At 39.6% G+C, this 17,761-nt stretch overlaps 2 protein-coding genes across 2 annotated transcripts in view; both read right to left on the bottom strand.

The window, feature by feature from the left end:
• Positions 1 to 405: 405 nt before the first annotated feature.
• Positions 406 to 8,269, bottom strand: LOC104963897 (obscurin-like). Its single transcript, XM_010792576.1, has 9 exons — positions 8,048 to 8,269; positions 5,583 to 6,681; positions 2,795 to 3,064; positions 2,365 to 2,625; positions 1,764 to 2,069; positions 1,418 to 1,684; positions 1,169 to 1,272; positions 623 to 791; positions 406 to 464 (listed from the first exon to the last, which is right to left on the bottom strand). The coding sequence occupies exons 2-9, from the start codon at positions 6,670 to 6,672 to the stop codon at positions 406 to 408; spliced, it is 2,526 nt and encodes an 841-aa protein (XP_010790878.1). The 5' UTR covers positions 6,673 to 6,681; positions 8,048 to 8,269.
• An 8,222-nt stretch (positions 8,270 to 16,491) lies between these two features.
• The window catches only part of atg9b (autophagy related 9B), a 10,753-nt gene continuing 9,483 nt past the window's right edge, over positions 16,492 to 17,761 (bottom strand). Inside the window, exons 10-11 of the mRNA XM_010792575.1 lie at positions 17,300 to 17,366; positions 16,492 to 16,643 (exon numbers count right to left, since the gene is read on the bottom strand). Coding sequence (XP_010790877.1) covers positions 16,492 to 16,643; positions 17,300 to 17,366 — 219 coding nt within the window. The remainder of the gene's footprint in view (positions 16,644 to 17,299; positions 17,367 to 17,761) is intronic.

The following is a 17,761-nucleotide window of genomic DNA, read 5'->3' as shown; positions in this document are numbered from 1 at the left end:
AAAAAACTTCCAAACTGTGTGTGTGTGTGCGTGTGCGTGTGCGTGTGTGTGTGTGTGTGTGTGTGTGTGTGTGTGTGTGTGTGTGTGTGTGTGTGTGTGTGTGTGCGTGCGTGTGTGTGTGACGTCAGTGTTTTTACCACTGTGAGTCGACATAAACCAGAACCCTACACGTGTAAACTGACTGTCAAAAAATATAAGGAGATTTATTGTGCATCTCTTTTCAAATCCCTTTAGAAATGTATATCCTTACGTTTGTTATCAGAGCAGCTCATGCGTGGAAAGAACTTGACTTGGGGTAGCAGAGTAACACGGGAGCCGACTACATGTTGATACACAACTCTTTCCTCTATTTGATGGCTCAAAAGCATATGCTGCAGCCATCAGAGTGGGTCACATTTCAGTATATCACATGACCTGAGACAAAGTGTCTGCATGTGGGCTTGAGTCGGGACTCGTTTCAGACACTGAGCCAGGTTACATTCACGCAATCATGTTTTCACCAAGCAGTGCATATTGGTGATACTTGGTTCAGACGCCAACACTGAAACCTTGGCAGTCAGATTGTTTACTTTGCTCTGTGATAAAGTTAAAGTGCTTAACTTCACTTCTTTAGTGTGCGTACCTTTAAGAGAGAGCTGCAGGGAGATTTTGTCATCAGCTAAAGCACACTCATAGATGCCCACATCTTCCTCTGTCACGTTGTGAACCATAAGGATCCTCTTGCGGTCGATAATCATGTATTCATACTTCTTCCCCGTTTTCACCTCCCGCCCATTCCTCATCCAGACCACCTGAAGACACACACACAGAACAGATGGCCAAAATAGACATGATGAAGTGAAAGCAAAAGAGTATACTGACGAGTACTCAAATACAGGTACATTTACAAATACATATATGTGTATGAAGGATAACAGTTACATAAAACAGAAAACGTAACATACTGTATTGACTATGTCATGTCAATTAGAAGCTCGGGGAAAAGAGCTAACCAAAATGAAAAGAACATTTTAGCATTTTCAGACAGTTTAATACAATGTTTCTTCAGTCAAACTGATTTGACTAACTTAAAATAGCACAGAGAAATCTACTAAATGTGGTAAATGATAGTGCATGAAAATCAAAGCTAGAAGTCAAGCTGGGAATGATTCATGTTCCCATCACAAACCTGTGCATTGTAATCTGACACCTCAACGGTCAGCTGAGCGGTGGCCTGGGCACTGCAGACCGCCTCCTGTAGGTTTGACTTGTTGGTGAACCTCACAGCAGGAGCTAAAAAATACAGTGTATATGTAAGAAGGCATTATTGAATTGCCAATGGCATTCAATTCAACAAAGTTAAGAACAGTTGAATGAAGAAAAATGGCTCTATACTATATGTATCTATATGATTTAGAGCACTTTTCTGACTACATACCCTTCACAGACAGGATGCAACTGCTTTGTGAGCCTCCACCCACAAACTTGACCTCAGTCCCGTTCATTTCCATGGTCACGTTACGGATGAGCAGAGTGTGTGTGTTCTTGATCCTGGTGATGAGGTAGTCGCCTCCACTGCGCAGGAGGCGGCCATTCAGAGACCAGAAGGCAGAACAAACAGCTGACAGCTCCACGGAGATGGAGAACTCCTCACTGAGGAAGGCAGTGCTGTCCATCAGGCCTTTCCTGATTTCAGCACTGGGTTCTGGAGACAACAGAAGAACCAGACATGAGAACAAAACAACTCATTGTTTACAAAAACAGCACAATTAATAAAAACTTACCTAGGTAGAAGCTTCCAGGCACCTCCAGGTAATCACTCTGGCCAAAGTCATTCATGGCAGAGATACGGAACTGGTAGGTGGCTTCTTCTTTGAAGCTGCAGACGATGATCTCGGTAGAAAGGATGGTTTCTCCAGAGTTACACCGCTGCCATGTCTGAGTGCCAACCTTCCTCCTCTCCACAAAGTAGCACTTGATGGGCACGGGGCGGTCGCTGTCCGGAGGAGACCACTGGATGGTGATGGATGAGTCAGTCTTGTTCGCAACCACTGCATCGACTGGGGGATCGGGAGGATGCTTCCTAGCAGCTGGAGCAGAAAGAGAAATTGTCAAGCTGTTTATGTGATACGATGAGTTTTGTAGCTTGAAGCTAATCAAAAGAAAGATTATAGCAAAACTCAATTTCCTTTCTTTTTGACCCTCTTGTTGAACTTTTATATTCAGCAATTATTCATGTCAGTTTCAATAATTTAACGTTTGAAGTCTTTTGTAGTGGGCATCAAAGACATGACATGAACTAAAGTCAATTTGAACTCAATTTAAAGGGGGCAAATCCAAGATCAGAATAAATACAATACATAATTAAAATATGGTCTTGCTCACCAGTGACAGAGAATCGTGTGGAAGTTTTGCAGTCTCCCGCCACGAAGGCCACTTCTCCTGAGTCATCAGCCTGGCAATCTCTAATAGTGAGTGTGTACTGTCTGAGCATGCAGGCGATTGCGGTACGGGAATCTCCCTTCAGCTTCACGCCATTGCGGGTCCAGTAGACATCCGGGAAAGGACGCTCCAGCTCCACACAGAAGATGACAGTGTCGCTGACAGGGACCACTGTCCTCCGGGGAAGCTTCTTAGTAATGTTGCCTGGGATATGAGAGTAAGTGGACATTAAGACAAACATTCAGTAGAATTCTAGACAAATTGACTAGCTGTTCTTAGTTTCCCAACGGACATATAATTTACTCTTGTCAATTGTATTGCCTGCACAAAACAGCTAACAAGAAATAAAGACATTAAAAAGTCTCCACCATACCCAGGACAGTGAGCTCAGCCACAGTGCGGCTGCCTTCCTTCATCTCGCAGATGTAAACACCATCGTCGTTGGTGGTGACGTTGTGAATGGTGAGGCGAAGCAGGGTGCCTTCCTGCTCCATGTAATATTTGGTGCTTTGATCCAGCTTCGTCTCCTCCATGAACCAGCTGGCCTGGGTGGCACTAACAGGCACCTCACACAGCAGGGTGGCTGACGTCTTCTCCTGCACCTCCACATCCTGCAGCTTCCTCCTGAATGGCACCTTAGGCTCTGGCACAATGAAAAACAAGGAGGGAATCTTTAGCTTATAAAGTCACAATTATGGTTTTGCATGTTAGTATGTCAAATACAAGAAAAAGGATATGCTTCAAAACCAACCATATGGCAAATGTTATACATTCATTCCCCTGTAAGCAACATTAGAACTGTGTCAAAAGCTCTTACAGAGGACGATGTAGACACAAATGTATGACAATATAGCAAGTAGGGCTTGAAGCTTTTAAATAAAGATTTTAGGGTATGTTGTCGTTTCATATTTATTACTCTTTCACCCTAAAAAAAAAACAGACCTCGAACAAAATCTAAATTTGAATGGTGATTTTCAGAATATGAAAGTATGAATTAAGCTTCGAGGCTTCAAACTAGTCGGTACAGCTCTAAAGCAATTACATAAAAGCTTATTGATAGTCAGTTGTTAAACCTTGGTTGTTGAAGTCAAGGTTTGACGGTTAAACAATGGGTTGTCTGGAATGTAAGAAATTAGTTACTGCTGGCACATCCTTGAAAATGCTCTCAAGTAAAGTATGTCAATTTCAGATGTTATTTTGAGGGTTAATGTGCTTTCTCAACCCGCTATTTGAATGGAAGCTATAGGGTACATGTTGTACGTTTCCATGCTGCTCGGTTTTCTTACTCTGCTCTGCTCTACAGATAAGGGTTAGAGTTCAAACTGTATCCATATCCATACTTTGGGTTTACGCCAACAGTTTAAAGTTAGCAAGTGTTGACACACATAGAACTCCACTTTGAGTTATGGGTGAAGTCCACTGGGTTCATCTAATCATGCAAAGCACCCACATAAAAATAAATGCAACATTTACGTTATTAATTTCAATATTTCCTGTTCCGTTCCTGCCGAAGGACAGATGAGCTATGAATATTTTTACTAAAAAAAGATTAGGTTGAGGAAATCACAGTGTTGTGAGTAATAGTTTGGCTCGTTGACCCCTTAGCTAATCATTTTTGACAGGCTTGTCAACGCACACTATATATTTAACATTGACAACCCTTAACAGTTGTGTACTTCTGTCTTAGTGTCCCAAATAAATACTTTTTTTGAAGTTATCTTTCCAAAACTGACTGGATTTCTGCCAGGACCTCTTATTTTTTAAGTGTTGTGTAATAATTGTGGTTATTAAATCAAAGGTTACAGAAAATGAAATGTTTTCCCCTTTTCTTTTTTCTTAAAGGAGTGTTTTTTGTAATGGTGATGCAACATGGAAGAGCTTAAAACGTACTGTATAACCCCTACTGCAAAATGTCCCCCTTTAAATCCTATAAACTAACAACCTGCAAACATCAGAAGTCCTCTGCACCAGCAATACACAGGTAAATAAGTGCGGCAGCCCTCATTAACGATCATGCCGACAGAAATATATAATCCTACAGTTTCATCCATTGGGCCAATTTTTTCCCAAGGGGAGTCTCAGCAGCATTGGTGCTAAAGTGCTCCAGTGAGTGAGTGAACATCTTAGCATCTGTGAACTACTCATCACCAGCAGAAAATAGATGCAACACAACACCCTCCCAAAGAGGCTGGGCCAGATTTCAACCTTGTTGTAAAAAGCATACACACATTTTCAGGGGTAAATGATGCTTTGGGGAAATGATTCGGACACTTAGAGTAGTGCAGATACCAACATTGATTTTTCCTTTCAACATATAGCTTATCCCTGAGTGACATGTACTGCCATTTGAATTGCTAATACAAACACACAAATGAGCCACTTGCTGCAGTGGCAGACAAACAGGCAGTCTAGTTTATTTTGAGTAAATCCCACATACACCATCCTGCTGTGATGAATACTACCACCAAATGTGTATTAATGTTAAGCTTAAAATAGTCCCCTACAAATGTATTTGCACTCCTGTGTAAGTAATGTACAGTACCAAGCTGTTTTAAGAAATGACTTTGTAGGGCTTCAGCTTTTTTCAGCATTTCATCTGGATTCATCTGAAAATGTTGCCCTAATATGTCAATACATTTTTGGTTCTTTCACAACATGTCTATTTTAGTTTCTCAAAATCCAAGGTGATGTCTTTAAATGTGTTGTTTTGTCAGTCCAAAACAGATAAAAGCAGGAAATCTTCATTTTTAAGAAGCTGAAAACGTAATTTTCTGCAATTTGTGCATTCATTTATGATCAACAAATTATCCTTTTTGTCAATTGACTACTCAATGATGGTGACTTTTTGAGTGCAGCTGTACTATATATAGCATACATTTATTATCTCTTTTTTTTTTAGATGAATGAGTCCTGCAGTTATGGTATAGATGTTGGAAATGATTAGGAGATAGACTAATATAATGTTTGTTTTCATGGGATTTGTTAATATCAATAAAACAATGAAATCATGACAGGCATTTACTGTAACCCTGGTGTGGAGTATGGTGCATTTAGCTGACAGATATGCATGTGATTCATAAACATAACTGCAATAGTCTACTTCTCTAATATGTGTAAAACATGTATGGCTGTATTGTATTAAGCAAACACGTCCATCTTACCTTTGACAGTCACCAACACAGCACTGTAGGTCTGGCCAGCCATATTGGTGGCATTGCAGGTGTAGAGGCCATTATCGGTCTGCTTGCAGTACAGGATCTTGAGGATGAAGTTCTCAGCTTGGTCCTCATAAATGACATGCCTGCGGCCCTCGCTGATGTTTGATCCATCCTTCCTCCAGATGATGTGGGGTTTAGGATGACCCGTCACAAAGCAGCTGAGTTTGGCATGCTTGCCTTCAGTCACCGTGCAGGTACGGGTGAACACACCTTTGGGCAGCTTTGCCAGCGCAGATGCCCTCAGATCATGTTCCTGACTCAGAGAACTCAAACTATCTGTGATGCTGGTCTTGGTGGAGGAGGAACCAGAGGATCTGCTTTCTTCAGTGCGATAGATAGAGATGTCCTTCTGCATGTCCTCCTTGCGCTTTTGTAGGTGAGAGAGGAGAGAGGAGGTGTTCTTGTCTGCGGACAGATGGAGGGAATCCTGGGCATCTACAACGAGAGCTGCTGCAGAGTGTGAACGACCCACGGTGTTCTGGGCCCTGCAGGTGTAGGTGCCGCTGTCCAGGTTACGCACACTTTGGATCTTCAGGGTGCTGCTGTCGGTGTCGGAAACAATCTTGATACGATTTGACTCGCCCAAGTAGCGCCCATCTTTCTCCCAATCAAAGTTGGGATCAGGGTGGGCTGCAACCCGGCATTGGAAAACCACATCGCCTCCCAAACATACACGTGTAGAGGTAGGCTTAACCATGAAAACAGGGGCCCTTTGAGCCATCTCTGTTTGCAGGGCCACTTTGAGGGTAACAGCAGCATAAGCCTCCCCAACTGTGTTTTTGGCCCGGCACATGAATTGGCCATTGTCCTCCAGTGTTAAGTCATAGATGGTCAGGCGGTACAGATTTCCATCCTCCACGGTTTTGAAGCGTCCCCCAGATGTGAGCTTCAGCTTGTCCTTCTCCCAGCTTATCAGCGGGGTCGGGCTGCCCACGATAGTGCAGCTAAGTGTGGCGTCTTTGCCTACACACACTGAGCATGCCTTTGGGCGGGTGAGAAACCTGGGGACTCCCCCAAACAAGTTCTGATCCATTGTTGGTTTCTGTAATCAAATAAAAGCTGAACATTACAATACAGTTGTATACAATACAGTGGCTTACGAGAAATAAAATGAAACGTTGAACAAAAGACAATATAAAATAAGATAGGATAGGATATCACTAAATATACTGAGGGAAATTCCTGCAGGAGTTAAAATATAAAGAGGGGAAACTAAAAGTGCAAATATAAGTCGAAGTGGAGAATGTAAATATGTACAGTATCAGATCTGAATTGTAGGTAGCGTAGAGTACTGCATATTTATATTGCACATATTTATGTCCATCATGGTATTGCCCTTTATGTCCTACTAATGCACATTCAGTGTAACTGTTATCCTTGTAATACATTTTCTATCTGGAAAAAGAAGCAGTTAGTAGTTTGATATAGTTTTGTCAACAACAAATTCCTTTTCAAATAACTAATTTGCGTGTGAATAATGGATACAATCATAGTTTCTGATTGGAATTGATCAATATCAAGGGAAAACCAAAAATATTTATTTACAACTGCAACAAACTAGACCATATATTTTGTATGCACATTGTTGTGTCAGTTATTTTGTATTACTTTCTTTCCACACACTAAATTACAAATAAACCCTGTGGAATTACACCCAAAGCCATTGTGAGATGTGTGTTAAGTGTAGCTCCTCTATAAATATGTTATGCTATGAAAATAACTCCACAGTCCAAATAGGCATATGTATGGCTGGCAGTTACAGTAAGTGTCAGTCAGAACAACCCTTTCCTGGCCCTGCAGACATTATTTAATACTAAGACTTAGCTTGCAGCCTATACAATAGGAATGTAGTTTACCGGCACAACAACAAATACATTCCTCTGTAACAAGGTCAAATAGAGCAGATATGTGCCTTTCAAAGAGTGACATTTGCCAGCTTTGTCACCTCTGTCGCTTGAACTGCCTCTCCCAAAAATAACCTCAGCTGTCAGACCCCGTCTCTGTCCATTGCCATTTGTAGAAGCGAAAGGGATATCAGCTGCTTGATAAAGCTACCACTTAAAAAACATTCTACATTTCTCACAACGAACTAAAACGTTATTTTAAAAACATTTCAAGGTATTCCCATGCTTTAATTGACGGTTTCTTAATAAACTACGACAAATGAAACACACACGCAGTTAAATGAAGTAGCTAACATTACCTGAAACTGGAAGCTAAAGCTAGGATACCTAACAGTAACTCAAATTAGAAATTAACCCTTACATGTGTGAAAGTATAACGTACAAATAAGAAGGTGAAATAAATGAAAAAACTGCTATAACTTCGGCCAATTCTTCTGTATAATTCTTAATGCATCGTGTTATTTTTGTACACATCATTTTATTATCCTAACATCAATTTTTCACCTTGAGTCTTCAGCCACTCAGGTAAAACGGGCGTTGAATCATGTGGAGTAAAACTTCAGTTTTCCGTCAAGATTTCCATATCAAAGCCAACTCCAGAATCAGTGTTTTTGAAAAGTCCCAATTAAAAAACAATTTCTTCTTTGTGCTCAAATATCCTTGAAATGGTTGTAAATCCAGTATGGTGGGAACATCCCCCCTGTCTGCTGCGGTGGGCGGTTGACTAAACTTATTTTTTCTTTCTTCTCTGGTACCTCATGATGCCAAATAGCTGACGTGCCTACATTGGCGCAGCCTCCTTTCCAAAATAGACTTGTCATTTACTGAGGAGATAGGAGATAGGCTGCTGTTGGTGAAGTCTGGAAGTAGAGCAGGCTGGCCTCTGCTGGGCTGCACACTATCATAACACTGGATATTACTAATAGTTTACACCTGCACAGTGGAGACTTGCAAAACCGGTAGAAAGGAACTAATTGCATTACTAAAGTAGGCTAAATGTAGACTTACTTAAGTACATTTCTGAGATTCACACATTACATCCACTCTTTTATAGGCTCATTAACACACAGACACACCCACACACACACACACACACACACACACAAAGTGGTCTTGAGCCCCTGCCCTTTTTCTTCCTCAAGAGAAAGTGCCCTTTTTCCCCCTTTTTTATTGTGTGTGTGTCAATCCAATTTAAAAGAGCAGAATGAAGCTCTCTGTGTGTGTGTGTGTGTGTGTGTGTGTGTGTGTGTGTGTGTGTGTGTGTGTGTGTGTGTGTGTGTGTGTGTGTGTGTGTGTGTGTGTGTTCACGCACATGGTTGGCAATGCAAAATGGTGGAATGTCCCTCAGGCTCCTCTCCCTCAGGGGCTTCTATCTCAGCGGCCTCTCCCTCAGGTGCCTCTTCCTGGTCTGTTGTAGGCTCATAGTCTGGATCGCTATTGTCTTCCATTTCTGAGACATCTTCCTCTATCTCCTCTTCATCTGGTTCAATCTCCTCTACATCTAGTTCAAAAATGTGTCCAGAGCCCCTTGTACAGAAAATAGCCTAATCGGTGTCAATGAGTCAAATGTGAGCAAGGCACAAATATAACTGCTTGAGAGTCAGTAAGGGAGGCGCATTTAGCACGAGAAAGTGAGAGGTTTGTGTTTCTCGAGGGGCACAGAGCTGCATCTGTGAGAAGGTATGATACATTGTCTCATACAGCGCGAGAAACGGAGAGGTTCCTATAACGTGTGTGTGTGTGTGTGTGTGTGTGTGTGTGTGTGTGTGTGTGTGTGTGTGTGTGTGTGTGTGCGTGTGTGCGTGTGCGTGTGATGAACATAATAAACTCATACCCATTCATTTTCTATGGCGGTCAAATCTGACCGAAAACATCAAGGGTGTTTCATTGTTGAATAAATCACTCAAAATTCAATGCAGGTGGTGATCATCAAGTGTATTATGTTCAGAGGCCTAGTGTGGAGCATAACATAAGGTATTGAGGCAATTGGATGAAAAACACAATATTTATGATTAAAATAAAAGTCATTCGGTCACTTTTGACCCGAAACGCAAGAGAAGGTTTAAGGGGGGAGACTTAAAGTGAATACAGTAAAAGTGATATGCAAATTAGGCGTTAACTAGGCCTAATTAAAATGCGCTAATTTGCACCACCTCACAACTTCCCCATAGTTATTTACATCAAGTCAGTATTTTCCCCTGAAATGTTATGTTTAAATGCAGATTAGCTATGTATCTATAGATGAATTCAGACATGGTAGTAAAACGAACACCATTTATATGTGTTTCTTGGAAGTTTTATTTCCATTAGAGTGAAAGAAAACATGGAAGCAAAATAGACCAAAAATAACAAGTACATGAAAAAACGATCTTTTTGCCTGTTGTCTTTAAACAGTAACTTCATAATTTTGATTGTTGGCTGCTCATTTAAAAACTATTAATTGTACTAGTTTGTTGTCTGCTCTTGTGCATTGTGAATACTAAAGAAGACCATTGTCTCTGTGTTAGCTGATTATTTTGTATAATTATGTTGAGTATTAAACAATTGTGTGAGTGTAAGGGGAATTACAATTAATTGGTCAGTAAGTCAGAGATGTGTGCTGGACTTTCTTCAAATTACTACAACGTAAGATTTTACCAACAACAAAATATGATACTGTGCTTCCGGGGAGGAAGGTTACTCAGTAAATGTAATTTCAAGTAGGCCTACTGTAGGCTACTTAAAAACCAATGTAAGGTGCTTGTGCTTGTATTAAATCCATTTATTTCACATAACTTCAGTAAAGGCTAACTTGGCAGATTAATATTACCAACATAAAATAGAATCAGATTATAACATATTAATTTGAACATGCTAAAATGACTACTACTATTAATAATAATAATAATAATAAACAATTGTAATAGAAAAAAAATCAATAATTATTGTATAAACATTATATATAATTAATAATACATTATATAAGAAATGCAAATGCTCTCGTGCTTTATTGTAAGTGCAAATGTGTGACCTGCACATCATCCTCTTGCCACCTCTGTATCTGATTTTCTGAGATTGGATCATCTTACCACAGAGTGTGGTACATGCTGAGCTTGAGGATAAGCTAAATTAAATCTAAATGTAATTAAAAGTTGCTGAATGTGAACTTCAGCATTGGAGTTCTCGAGCAAAACAGAGGTGACTCTTGGAGTTGCCTATATACTACTTTTATAGTTTCCCTTGTTTTCAAATGTTCAGCTATATTATGATAACTATTCTCATTCACTAAACAAATAGAAATATAATTGGTATCAGTTTGCTAGCATGACTGGATATGTAACAAACTAAAACATCCTAAAATGTCAGTGTCTTCTTTTAAGATTAATTTGTTGTCGTGTTCTCTTCTTTCACTATGGCCATACAAGCTTTCAGCAGTAGTAGATTATCTGTTGTAAATTCTTAAGTTTCTAAGTGAAGCTTGGCATTACTGCAACACTTTGTTCAAATGTAAAGTGACTAAACTTGCCCTGTGTAACACATTGTACTCCGCCGCCACAAACATCATCTCTGTGATGACAGCTGCTTCATCCAGCTGGTCAGCTCCATAAATAAGGTATGACCTCATATTTAACAAAAGCGTTACATGTATCTGCCATGACCACCATTCAGTATTATATAGCAATTATTACATGACATTTAATTATATCATACTTTATCATATATTTATAGACAGGGTTCTATTTAATGTTTATAGTGTGTAGAAACAAGCGGTATAGCCAGCCTTACCCCTTTCTTCCCTATTCTCTGGCCTCTACGGTATTTTCTTGGTCTTCCCGTGTGGGCTTTCCCCCAGTGCCAGTGACTGACAGCAGCAGGTCGCCTGGACCTGATTTAAACTCGCCGAAACTCTACCAGACAGTAATCCACTGTTGCTGCTTGCCTGTGGTTCATTCTGTTCTGGCTTCTGTGTGTGGTTTCCATGCTCCTGAAAGTCTACTGTTAAAAAAAAAAAAAATCTATATATTATATTCTATATATCTGCGTCTGTCTCACATTCATTCAAACATTAGAAGATCACAAAAGTGTAATATACAGTATATGGAAAATATGTTGAAGTTAATTAAAATGTCAACTTACCCCAAGTTGTTCTTCTTCTCTGTTTTTGCTCTTGCTTTGACTCTTGATCAGCTATTGATGCTCAATCACACAAAGAAAAATGGTACCCCCTTGATTTGTGAAGAAAACTCACGCATGGCCACCACAGTGAATTCACAATTTTATGTAGACCATTTTGAACAGTAAGGTTTTAAGGACAAATGCATGTGCTTGAGAAGTAGTTTTCGAATACGACTAGGTAAATGTAACTGAAAAAAATCACATGTTGATATAGTTTGTGTGTTAAAGCTGAAGTAACTTAACAAAAAATATCTTTGTTGCTTAAACTGTCAGAAAATAATATGTGAACAAAATCTGGTTGTTTGCCACCAAAGGAAAAAAAACAATCAGAGCTGAAAAGTTTAAGAAGAATTCAAGGTATACATAAAGTAATGTATATACATTTGTTCATTTTGAGGTGAACTTTTCCTCAAATAGCATCAAACAATGTTTTTTCTTTTAATCACTCTTGGACAGTATTCAGTCTCTGATGGCACTTGGATTACAATACAGCAGAGGGCAGCATACATACACATACTGTATATAACTTGGCTTTGCTGTTCAGCAACTAAAGAGTTACATAAAATCCCACATAAAAAATGTGTTTGTGATGAGACAATGTTCACAGAATGCTTCCAGCGTTAGGTGCCACTATTTGACCTACATGGCCTTCCGCTTGACCTCTTAGCCATATCGAGAAAAAAGGTCACAGTGTATCATGTTCACAGCCAAAACACATCCTCAAAACAACATTTACATGGCAAGCAACAAGTGGGTCAAATGTCGCAGCAAGGGCAGAGTGAAGCCAAGAATGAATAGCAGATGGCTTTCATGTCCCTAAAATGGTCAATGGGGACATTGGAAAAAAATGATTCAAACCAACTGGATGCAAGAAAAAGGAATAGATACAGAGACAAAATAGTGCATCTCAAATAGAGGTGTGTGGTGTTTATTTACAATGTTTATTTACAGTATTGACAGAGTACCAGTAATACATCAGGGGTACAGGGGGCAATGAGCTTTCACTGCAGAACAAATCAACTTCAAACATAAATCATTCTAACCCACAAAACATGTAACAAATTTACAAAGATTTTTAAAAATCACACTCAACGTGGATTGGACTAAATAATTTCAATCAGGCCAAGAGTGAGAGTAGCAGATTTGCGGTAATGAGACACAGAAGGACGGAGGAAGGGGAAGAAAGCAAAGGAGACACAAAAACATGTAAATACGTTTTCCTTTAATAGTTTTGAGCCCGTAATATAATATGCATCTTGAGTAAAAGCAGAGTGGAGCAAGAGATCAAAAGATGAAAACAAAACCTGCTGATGACTTATAAGACAGAGAAATCAGACACATGTACAATATGAAATATGTTAATCTATCTCTGCTTGAGATGTTCGTCATTAGGTACATTTTTGTTTTTCAGTGTTTGAATCTTTTTGTCTGTATTTTTATTTTGTCCACCTTTAAAGCTCTTTGCATTGCTTTCTACCACAGTGTGATACCACCTCTAAGAGTCAACCAAATTCAAATCAAATCTTTCACAAAGCTTTAAGTATCCTTCAGTTTTTTTGGGTCACTTTGCGGAGTTGGATTTCTATATCTACCGCTGCACAGTCTCACATATTATAAGGACATCTAAGATTTATTAGGCTCTACTTATTCATTTAGACAGACTAATATATTGGTGTCAGAAATGTCCAAGACGTAAAGAGAAAAGCTCCCACATTGACATGATCATTTAAATATACTTTTTATTTCAAATAAACATGGCATAATCCACCACACATGAAATTATGAAATACCAAAAATTAGATTCATTTGCCTCTCTACTCACGCGGGGGGGGGAAACAGCACATGTATTGGAAAGCTGTGCCGAAGACAAGTTCTTTTGGCATGTTTTATTTTTCAGCTTTTGTATCTTAATTTACAGGAAAAAAAAAAACCTAAGTAACACAACAACAACAAAAAACCTTAACCAAGTCTTAAAACATATTCAAACTTTCAGGATGAAAACTTAGCACCTTGTTCCAGTCACTGTGGTTGTTTGACTGGTGTTTTAGTGGATAACCCAGGGTAAGATGAGGAGGTGGGCCGTGGTGACAACAGTTACACTTCCTGCTTCTTTAGGATATTGAGGACAGTGCAAGTTCAGACACCATGATAAGAAGAAGTGTGCTGTCAGATATAACAGACTGACATAAGATCTCAAGATCAGTTTACAACTCATCTCACAAGCCACATCCACGACATCACAACATACTTGATGCTATATACACAATGACTTGCCAAAAAGAGCCAACAAAACAGTATGTGCGGCTAAATCTGCGAAAGTAAATCCAATAGGTTGCATGTAATGGCTTCTATGAAGAGCAAATACTAATCCTTAATACTAAGGCACTGCTTAAAACAAAATGACACACATAACAGGGTGGTGTAAATGTTGAGACCGTCAAACGGAATCTGTGCACGAAGCCGAGCTCCAGTGTCTCTACAACATCAACGCACTGCACGATGGAAAATGACCCATGTGAGTATATTTAACAACGTGACAGAGACACACATCATCCCCTACAGAGCGGACGTCTACTGACCAGAGGTAAGAACGACCTCATGTGATAAGCCACAGTGTTTCCAGGTGGTTTTGCTGTGGACTGCGACAACACAACAAGCAGTGATGCGTTGTTTATGTACAAACAACGAGAAGAGATCGTTCCGGATGGAGACTGACTCAGCGTCCCCTTTTGAGACCTGTCCTTTCCAAACGGTAACTGATACAAGTACTGTATATATATACACGCACACATTTAAAAACAAATGTTTATTTTCTGTCAGTGCAAAATTCATGTTAGCATAATTACGAAGGTGTCCAAAACGCATTCCTTCCACAGACACGCTCACAGAGAAAGTGTTATAGTTTCTAAATACGAGAGAGGGCAAAGACACATTGACCCCTCTCTTGCAGTTGTGCAGGATGACATCTATGTTACTCTGAACTATAAAACAAAATGCAATTAAAAACGGGTAAAAATATCTTTTCGGGCACTGCATCAACAGGCAGATTTAGTCCCAGTTTATTTTAGGTTTAAATCACATTCAAAATCATGCGGCTGGCCATGTTATATTTGCATTAATACAAACTTTTTTGTGGAATTTCGACATCAAATGATTTTTTTTAACTACTTTTTTGGTGGGAACATGCCATTTATTTGATTAAAAAGGTTAAGTGAAAGAAATTGATTCCACAGAAAAAAATCTAAATAATCCTTTTAGAAATAAATAATACACAAACATGAATTAAATATCCGGGAGGGTAACAGGTCATAAATAAAGCTAAATCTAACAGACGATGGCAGACTGTGGAAAGTTCTTTTCCTCCTCATGCTCTTATTTTGAAAGAATAAAAACTAACACTGAGAGAGCTGTTGTCCTAAAATCTTCAGACCTAAAGCTGCAGAAGCAACAGCGCATAATCTAAAAATCAGCCCTTTTGATGAAGTTCAATTTTTTTGTGACGCAAATAAAAATGTGCACAACACAGATTGGTTAAAGCAATACCACCCTGTTTTGTTCAATTTCTGGTGCCATCCATTTCAATGACTTCTGCTGGGCCAGATATAAGAAGAGAAAATGATTCCATGTATGCCCCACCATCACAATCAAAATGCAGTTATTAGATGCACACTGCAAAGCACCCAATATGTACTGTATATATATTTACACAAGAATCATTTCACTGCAGAGGTATAATCTTTTCTTCACCACCACTGAGGTAATACTGAAAACTTTATTTTTTAACATGGGTGGTAAGGCTTAAAGCTGGCTTTGTGCCCAGCTCAAATAGACATCTCATATCTGCATTAGGATTTTGATGCCAGGTGTCTTTTAGACCTGTGACTGTTTTTAATGTGCAGCGTCCAGAAACAGCAGCTGTGGAAATATTAATACTGTGTATAATCTGTATTACGGACCGTTAAACACAGCCAGCAGCACCAAAGTGTGTTTGTCAGAAGCACATGTGTTTATCTTTATCAAATCAATACTTGGTATCTTTGAGGATTAGCTCGGGTAGTGAAGATGTGGTCTTTTTAAAAAGGATAAGTCAGCAACAATGTGTATTTACAAATCACCAGGGTCAAACAGCACAACAGGAAATATTGAATTCTCTTACAGGTGATCGATATTGTTCAGGCAGCTATGATACAGTTTGCAGTCTAGCTAACACAGAAGATCACTCCGAGAGAATTCAAATAGACTGGCGCTGTTAATCTTTGTGATGCACAAATACTTTGAGGCTCGTCAGAAGTTTGCGATGAGCATTTTGCGCTTCTTTTTTTTTTCACACAGTGATCCTTTGAACACATCATATCGTCTCTCTGTCATTTTACATAGTTTGTCTGTACAAGTTTACAACAAGAATCGAGATGGATCGGACCGGACGGAAGACATATGGTTTCCCTGATGCCATAGTCTGCCTGATGTGACAGGATGAGGCGTGGAGGTGCAGAGACAGTGGTTATTCAATGATCTCCTCTCATAACAAACGCTGATTGATGTTTTAAAGGTCCATGCTAAACTCTCCATGAAGATCATCTAAGGCCACAATGTTCATAGAAGAAAGTAAAACTGTAAACACTATAAAAACAATAAAGAGGAGAAATGATCACGGCAATGTATCCCTTCTAGGATAAAAGGCCATTGTAAAGGTTTCGACTAACACACAGGGTAAAGAACCACAAAGCATAGATCGTAGACTTGAGTCATATTACAGAGTTTAAAGAGAACGTATACCTTGTGACCTAAGGCACTCAACAACTACTCCCAGTGCCCTGTTTTGGAGTAGATCCACTGTTTATCTCCTGATCATCTTCGTTCTCCTCTTCCTCCTCCTGCCAGCCTCCAAGGTGGACAGCGGTGGGCATCGAGAGGCTGGAACCGAGGCCGCTTTGTGACTGGAAACCTGAAAAAAGCATTGATAAAAAAGTCAGAGTCCTTCTTAAGCATAGTCCAATTAGACCAGGCTAATTACACAATTAGACCTGAGTACACAATTACACAATTAGACCTGAGTACACAGCTTATGCCTGTGGGTCAACTACAAATATAATATATTATGCATCATTTATGCCAATTTTCTACAAATTGCATTCATCCTACATAAACTTTGCTTTTTTTCAAATGTAATTTCTGAACCAACTAACTTGCAGAGTATCATGTTTGTACTCATGCCAAGATGAGTACATGTTTGTTTCTGTACTACTGCATTACAATGAAGTGTGTTTTACCAATATGAAAGCAAAGATAATTGCTTCTGAAAGTCTAGTGTAATTGATTCTAAAGTCTTGTATGCCTCTGTAGTTGATGCTCTGTTTGGAGTGTGCAGATTCAGGTCACGACCTGGATCTGAGCGTTAAAAGCAATCTCTTTTCCATTACATATTAAAGGTCCCATGTCATGCTTTTCTGGTTATTACCCGCCCCCTTGTGTGTTATGAAGGTTTTTATGCATGTAAACGGTCTGCCGAGTCAAAAACCCTGAAAGTACACCCTGTAGCGAGTAAAACTCTAACACATTCTATGCTGCCCCAAAACGCCTCGTTGGAGATTTCTCATTTACTTCCTGGGTACTCTGACATGGGGATACCCAGTAGCCGCGCCTGTGTCGAAACAAAGCTTCCCAAAACCTTTCAGCGATTCATGCCGGATATGTACAGCGTAGGGCACTGAAGGACGATGCTGTTCCTACTTTGTTTGGACCAGCGGGAGATTCGGGTACACAACCTGTAAGTATTCATTGTTGTTTGTGTATTTATCAGTGATGCAAACACAGGTATGGTGAAAAAAGAGAGAACTATTGGAAGCAGAAAAAAAACAGCGTAATATACCATCTGTCAAAGGCCTGTGCTATAATCCTTCAATTAACTGGCTGTTCTTTATAATTTACTCAGATCAATTTTTGAAGAGAGAAGTTGTCCCCCCCCCAAAGAGAAAACTCTTCGGTTCTCCACGAATTACACAAGTCACCCAAATCAGCGTAAAAAAAGCGGGAGGCGCCGAAAAGCCCACCTTTAACTGTAAT

This window comes from Notothenia coriiceps, unplaced genomic scaffold (assembly GCF_000735185.1).
Source record: "Notothenia coriiceps isolate Sejong01 unplaced genomic scaffold, NC01 NC01_scaffold00036511, whole genome shotgun sequence".
Classification (NCBI taxonomy): Eukaryota; Metazoa; Chordata; class Actinopteri; order Perciformes; family Nototheniidae; genus Notothenia; species Notothenia coriiceps.
This window is presented reverse-complemented; position numbering and strand designations above follow the sequence as displayed.

Coding starts and splice junctions, on each gene's coding strand:
- LOC104963897 (XM_010792576.1), bottom strand. CDS start 6,672: ATGGATCAGAACTTGTTTGGGGGAGTCCCCAGGTTTCTCACCCGCCCA. Junction 2,626..2,794: donor GGCTGAGCTCACTGTCCTGG/GTATGGTGGAGA, acceptor CTCATATCCCAG/GCAACATTACTAAGAAGCTT. Junction 2,070..2,364: donor CACACGATTCTCTGTCACTG/GTGAGCAAGACC, acceptor TTTCTGCTCCAG/CTGCTAGGAAGCATCCTCCC.